At 35.1% G+C, this 6,973-nt stretch overlaps 1 protein-coding gene across 2 annotated transcripts in view; it reads right to left on the reverse strand.

Annotated features, from left to right (window-relative positions):
* Nucleotides 1-1,092: 1,092 nt before the first annotated feature.
* Nucleotides 1,093-6,973, reverse strand: part of AlaRS (alanine--tRNA ligase, cytoplasmic) — a 34,212-nt gene continuing 28,331 nt past the window's right edge. For both annotated transcript variants that reach the window (XM_017616942.1, XM_017616943.1), the window contains exon 3: nucleotides 1,093-3,181. In XM_017616942.1, the coding sequence (XP_017472431.1) occupies nucleotides 1,273-3,181 (1,909 nt within the window). In that variant the 3' untranslated portion in view covers nucleotides 1,093-1,272. The remainder of the gene's footprint in view (nucleotides 3,182-6,973) is intronic.

The raw sequence follows: 6,973 nt of genomic DNA on the forward strand, positions 1-6,973 counted from the left end.
GCTTCTGCCTTCGGCCGCGCTTAGGGATTATAGCTCTTACTAAGTAGAATTCTCCTTTCTGTGTTGCTGGAGAAGAGGCGCTTCCGCATGTCAAAGGTATACAATATTTCTTGTGCATATCACAGTATTTTCGCGCAGAACCCACATTGAAATTTGCAAAAAAGTGCATAGTGCAATCCGAATTTGTTAATAATTTGAAACATTTTAAATAAAAGTTTAATCCTTTAATTACACGTGCATGTTAAAGTTTTTGGATTCCGGTTATGCGTTTGGACACAACAACCGAAAATCATTGTACAAATAACTAAACCGGGCCCAAGTTTCTCGATATGGGGCAACAAAAGTTCTCTTGCTCGTTTATATGTAGTAGTAGATAAAAATATACGTATATGCGAATGGCAAATTTATCTGTTTAAATAAACACCACTAATATTTCCTGCAAACCCACATCGATTTACATCTTTTATCCCACCTCCGACACAATTTTTTTCGTACAAAATTACGCAAAAAGGCTTACTCGTTCGTTTTTAGGCATGCCATTGTTACGACTTTCGAAAGTTCGACGTTACGATTCGGATTGCAGCATACCATTTCTACGATTTGTAGCTAAATCCGAATACGAAACTGTTGCAGAATAGGGGTGATAAATTCCTAGGATGCACGCTTGCATTGTGTTATCCCCTATGACGAATCGATTTTTGCCGTATGAAATCCGATAGTTAGCGTAGCTGATTTATGGATCGCTTTACTTTAGTCGGATTACAGGAGGTTAGAGGTATGCCCGCATTTTGAGCAAAATAAACTTCAGATATTTCTGTCCCCCTCCTTGCCAGCAGTTTCCAGGGATGTCCCTGTGTCCAGAGAGTCATACAATAGTCAAGGAGCATTTTGATGCCAGCAGGTTGAGAGTTTTCCTGCGTTCTATAGCAACTTCGGACGTTGTTATGTTAGATTTTAGAGATTTCATAGCAGCCTTCTAATAAATTTGTACTTCCAACAATGATTCTATTCTAATGTAACTGCTGTCTTCAAATCCTTGGGTAAATGTTTACATGGTTTAAACATTTACAGCTTATAATGAAAACGACCAAATACGTTAAAAACTATTTTTTATAAAAGCATACGTGTTTTTATTCAATGCGAAAAATGATTTAATCTAATTAGCAGGTCTGTATTTTTTCATAATGGAAAATAGCAAAAAAAACATTTTTTAAAGTAAAATAAATATGAATTGTTAATAAAATTTGCACTTGCTTTTAGCGAATTCACTTATTAAGAGCCGATTTTGTTTTTTGCGAATTCTGTAGCTGTTCTTATGACTTCATCCACATTTTCATATCTCGAGCCAGAGGCTTGGGCAGATTCTGCTTTACCACCTCCTTTTCCACCAATAATTTCGGATAATTGTTGGACCCATTCGTTAGCTTTAAGGCCTTTGTCTACAGCGGACTTTGGAACTGAAGCCAAACAAAATACCTTCTTTGAATCCTCGTCAACGGATAGGAATAACGCAGCGGCATCAGGGCACAAAGAGCGTACTTGCTTCAGCGCACCATCAAGAGCCTTAGTATTGTTAAATGCCTCAAACTGTTTCACCAACAATGTAGCCTGTGGGTTCGCTTCGCAAATCTCTTTTGTCTTTTCGATCACGGTTACCGAAACTGCTGCTTTCATTGTGCGCTCCTTGTCGTCGAGTGTCTTCTTCAATTGCTTAAGTAGATTACGCATTTGGTCTTTTTTTATATACGGAATTATGGCTTGCGACACCTCCTCTGTGAATTCCACTATTTGTTTCACATAGCTTTTGGAGTTTTTGCCATCCTCATCAGCTTCAATTGTGGATTTTAATGCTTGTATTTTCTGGTGAAGTTCATTGTTCTTTTCTAAAGCTTTTACAGCATCGGGACCAGTTAGAGCCACAATACGCCGTATGCCTTTCGCAATTGCTTCTTCACTAGTAATTACAAATTCCATCATATGGCCCGAGCGTTGCAAATGTGTGCCACCACAAAATTCGACTGAAGTTTTCTCTCCAGCACCGCTGTCGGGATTATTTTCAAGCTCTTCTACTGGCACACCAAACGAAATAACACGTACCGGATCTGGGTAAACCTCATCAAAAACTGAGCGAAGTCCACGTATCTTCTTTGCTTTTGCCAATTTGGTTTCTTTTGCGAAAATCGGCATATTTTGATAAACAATATCTCGTGTTAATTGTTCTGCTTTAGCTATTTGTTCAATTGACATAGCGGACTTGCTACTGAAATCAAAACGTAATTTATCTGGCACTACCAAAGATCCTTTTTGGTCAGTCTCTTTGCCAAGTACTTGAAGCAGACTGTGATTTAGGGCATGGGTGGCGGAATGGTTTTTCATGGTTAGCCAACGGCGTTCAATGTTAATTTTAAGTTCAATTTCGTCGCCTACAGCGAATTCTCCATCTGCAACGCCAATATGCAAAATATAACCACCACGATTAAAAACAGCTTCAACAAAAAACTTGTCAACACCGCTATTGGATTTGTTGAAAGAACCTTTGTCATAAATTTGACCACCACTTTCTGCATAGAAATTTGTTTGGTCTAAAATTATGCCTGCCTTACTGCCAGCTTCTATTTTATTGACAAACTGGTTCCCAAATCGCAGAGCAAATATCTTCGCTTTGCATGAACTAAAAATATAAGGCGAATCGAATTTGTCAGATTCGGCCTGATATTTGTATTTGGGCGAATCATTCGTAATAGGTATAGATCTGGATTGTAACTCTGATATGGCGTGAACATCCAAGTGAATTTCCTCCGCTTTCGTTGCGCTCTTGCCCTGAGACATTATGTAGGCAGCCTGCTTTGCTTGCTCATATTCTTCCATATTTATTTTTAAGTTCTTCTCCTCAGCCATAAGTTGGGTAAGATCAACTGGGAATCCATATGTGTCATACAGTTTCCAGGCCAAGTCCCCAGGAATTATATTCCTGTTGCCCAATTTGGCAACTGTGCGATTGAAAAGATCTCGTCCGCGTGATAATGTCTTTAGGAACTGCGCTTCCTCCTCGTTTATTATTTCAATTATTTGCTGAGGACTCTTTTTGACCTCAGGGAATGCATCACCTAGCAAATCCACGACAGTGTGAACTAGGGATGCAAAGAAACCTGGTTTAGCGATTAACTTTTCAGTGGCATATCTAAAATTATAAAGAAAATTAGATATCATTAAAATCTCAGTTCAAAGGCATTGGAATTTATTTTTAAGTCTGTATGTGTGTATTGTAAACAAGATATTTATGTATGTGCTTCCATTAAATTTAAGTTTATCTTTCATACCTAATAATTGAGGGATTCACAAGATGTCTTAGGATTTTCGCTGGGTACAATAAGAACTATTTGTATGTTTTATACAAGTTTAAAAACATTTTAGTGTAGTTACAAATTCTCTAAATGCACGTTTTAGGGATATTGCGTTTTAATCGTATATTGGGGCTGAAATCTGGATTTTTTAGTTGTCTCTCTTTTGTTTGATTAATGTACGTATGTATTTTTTTGAGTTATTTTGAGTTTAACCCCTTTTGTTGAATTTTTACTTGATTTTCTTTAAAGAGTCAATGTAAATCAAGGCATAACAAGGTAGAAGTGATTTCGACATTTCTCTCTTTTGAACTGCGACTGTAATGTCAACTCTTAACCCTATACAATTCAAAATTTTAATTTTTTAATTTCAATTTCCACTGATTCTAAATACATACATACAAAAATAAAATGAAAAGGAATTACGAGCGGTGCGCTCTGTGTGGCAAGAGCCGGGACAACAAACTTGTGCGTTATTTTAAACCTCCTCAAATGCTCCGCGAACACCATGATACAATTTCGTTCCACTAAATTTACCGCTTTAGATCACCATTTACTGCTATAAATTCGACGTTCTGGTTCTTAAAATCCCTTTTCCTTTTTTCATAATGCCATGTGAAAAGAGTCGTGTTTTTATTTTTCATACATAGCTGGATTTATCATACGGAAATTAAGCATTACTAAATATGACGAGAAAATCTCCCACTCATATACATGGATAGACCAAATTTGAAATGGTGGTATGATAAAACCTAAACCAGAATTCCTTGTGGACATAAAGAAACTGCAAGTAATTTTTAATAAATTTAATGGAAAGGAAATTTCGCATTGCAAAAATTTAATAGCTGAATTATTGAAGTTAAGTTCCGATGTAAATTTAGAAGAAAGAATCAAAAATTTTTTTTTTTAAATGTTGAATATACTCTAGAAAGAATTAAGTATTTGAATAAAAAAATAAATGCTCAAAAACATTGGGCTAATAAAAACAAGCAAATTGCCAAAACGGTTTTATAAATAATTGTGTTTTATTTAGTGTGTAATTTTGAGTATGTATGCATTTCCACATTTACATACATTAAACGAAAATACAAAAACTAAAATGAAGCCGATTTTAATGTGATTTTAAATATTTTCATATTTACAAAAACTTTCATTTCATAGATATTGAATTTTATCAAATATGGCGCATGCATAACAAAGGGTTAATTTCTTTGTTTACGTTTTTTTACATTACAGCATGATACAAAAAAGAAGGTAGTTTCAATAAACAACTTTTGACGGATAATAAAATTTTTTGAAGTTCATAAATTGTGAGTATTATCATCGGCCTTGCCACTTTGATAATATTAAAACAATAAATCGGAGTATTTTCCTTCCCATATTTATACCAATCTAATAATATTTCAAATCAGAAGCCATATCAGTGCTTGGTACTTTTTTACTTACGTGGCTCGCACCTTTTTTATTAAAAATATTTAAAATGGAAACTGTTAAAGGAGACTTCATCGTAATTGCTCTTTTCATTTTGTAATAAAAACCACGCTCGCATTATTCTGTTATTTTTTTGTTTCTTATTTTGAATGCAATCTTGCGTTTCGATTCTAAAGAATGTTCTTCCCAAATAAAACCTTTTTATATTTCGGTTCAAATTTACTTTTAAATTTCTCATAAGATTTTGCAAAAACTTAGGCTTTGTGATTAGCGCATCATCATTAAATTTCACAAATTCTTAATTTATGCAAAATACCTGAAGTCGGCCCTCCGATAAACAACTAACAGATGTCGTTTAAAGTACAAAACCGTGTATCAACAAAATGCACAACTGCGTCTGTGAGGTTGAATATATTGTTTTGTAGAGAGTAAAAACACTCATATTTCGAAATGGTTCTCTTTTTTACAAAGAAATCGCATTTCAGGACGAATGGATAAGTCTTGAGCCAAGAGCTTGTGTGAGCAAATCCAATTTTTTGGCAAAAAATGTCAATTACGCGGTTTTGCCGAACGACGATACGCGGTTTTGTACTTTAAGCAACGATATGAAACCTGGTCGTCAACAACCCCATTTTCGAAATCATGTAGCCGGCATAATTTTCTAGTTCATCATATCCCACATCGTTGAATGTACTGATAAAGGCTGCGTTTCTTTATACATTCCGGATAATCCCATTTCACAGCCGGAATAAACAGAATGCGTTTGAAATACACGTTAACATATCGAGCCCTAACCGCCAAAATAACGTAAGCGCCATTTTTTTCAAAATTTTCTTTTCGATGCAGAAATACATCTAGATGCCCGAGAAATATTTCTGCATCAAAAATGGCGGTTAGGGCTCGATATCATCAGGAACGTTCTAAAGAATAAGTAAACAAAAAAGTTTATTCCGAACGTTCAGAATGAATAAAAAAATGCCGCCAAAATCTTCTGGTTAAAAAAAAAAATATTTCTTGTAGTGATCAGGTAGCATGAATTTGATGAAATGTCATAATTTTATTAAAAGTCAAATAGTTAACAACAACAACGAATGTCATTATATGAAACTACCTTCTTTTTTGTATCATGCATTACAGTCAGGTATGAGAGAGCTCGACTGAATTGTCACTTCTACCTTGTTGAATATATATATATAAGGTGGTATTACTAGCTCAGCTGATTTTGTGTATGTGTTTCGCCGCACGGCTCCTGATATCAAATTGAAAAATTTTGTTTGAATTTCTACACACACTCTTACAGATTTTGACAGTTTATGCCGCCAAAGCAAAAACAAAATACATGTAAATTTTTGTTTTTGTACTCCTGCTATCACCTTATATTAATTCGCCTTGATATCCCTTGATGTAAATGTATAGTGAGCAACATTTTCAATTCATTCATTCAGCAGCAAATAGGCCAATGTATTTAAAAAAAAAACACTAAGCACCAGTACACAAATCAGAAAATATCTTTATTATTAGATATTAATAAATTTGAAAAAAAAACACTAAGAAGTCACTAGTACACAAATCAGAAAATATCTTTATTATTAGATAGTGATAAAGCATATCGTCGCTTTGCCAACAAAAACAGTTGTCTTTTTTACAGCCTTATTCTGTATCCCGAACGATAGGCAACACGAACGATTCTTCTGCAGACGACAACATCTCTGATTGCGATTTTATTACTCTATCGGTCGTCTTCGTCTTGATTTTCATATATTACGTTGCATAGTCTCGGTTGCATTTAAACCGGCTAGAATGATACCCCCGGACTAATTTTTGAAGCATTCCTCTGCAGACGAATCGTTCGTGTTGCCTATCGTTCGTGGCTGTTAATATCTTTTTAGGAGAGCAAAAAAACTGATTACTGGTGCCAATAGGCAATATTTTGCAAATGTATTAAAAAAAAAANTTCTGCAGACGACAACATCTCTGATTGCGATTTTATTACTCTATCGGTCGTCTTCGTCTTGATTTTCATATATTACGTTGCATAGTCTCGGTTGCATTTAAACCGGCTAGAATGATACCCCCGGACTAATTTTTGAAGCATTCCTCTGCAGACGAATCGTTCGTGTTGCCTATCGTTCGTGGCTGTTAATATCTTTTTAGGAGAGCAAAAAAACTGATTACTGGTGCCAATAGGCAATATTTTGCAA

This window comes from Rhagoletis zephyria, unplaced genomic scaffold (genome assembly GCF_001687245.7).
Source record: "Rhagoletis zephyria isolate East Lansing unplaced genomic scaffold, Rhagoletis_zephyria_1.1 Rzeph_scaffold_01303, whole genome shotgun sequence".
Taxonomy (NCBI): Eukaryota; Metazoa; Arthropoda; class Insecta; order Diptera; family Tephritidae; genus Rhagoletis; species Rhagoletis zephyria.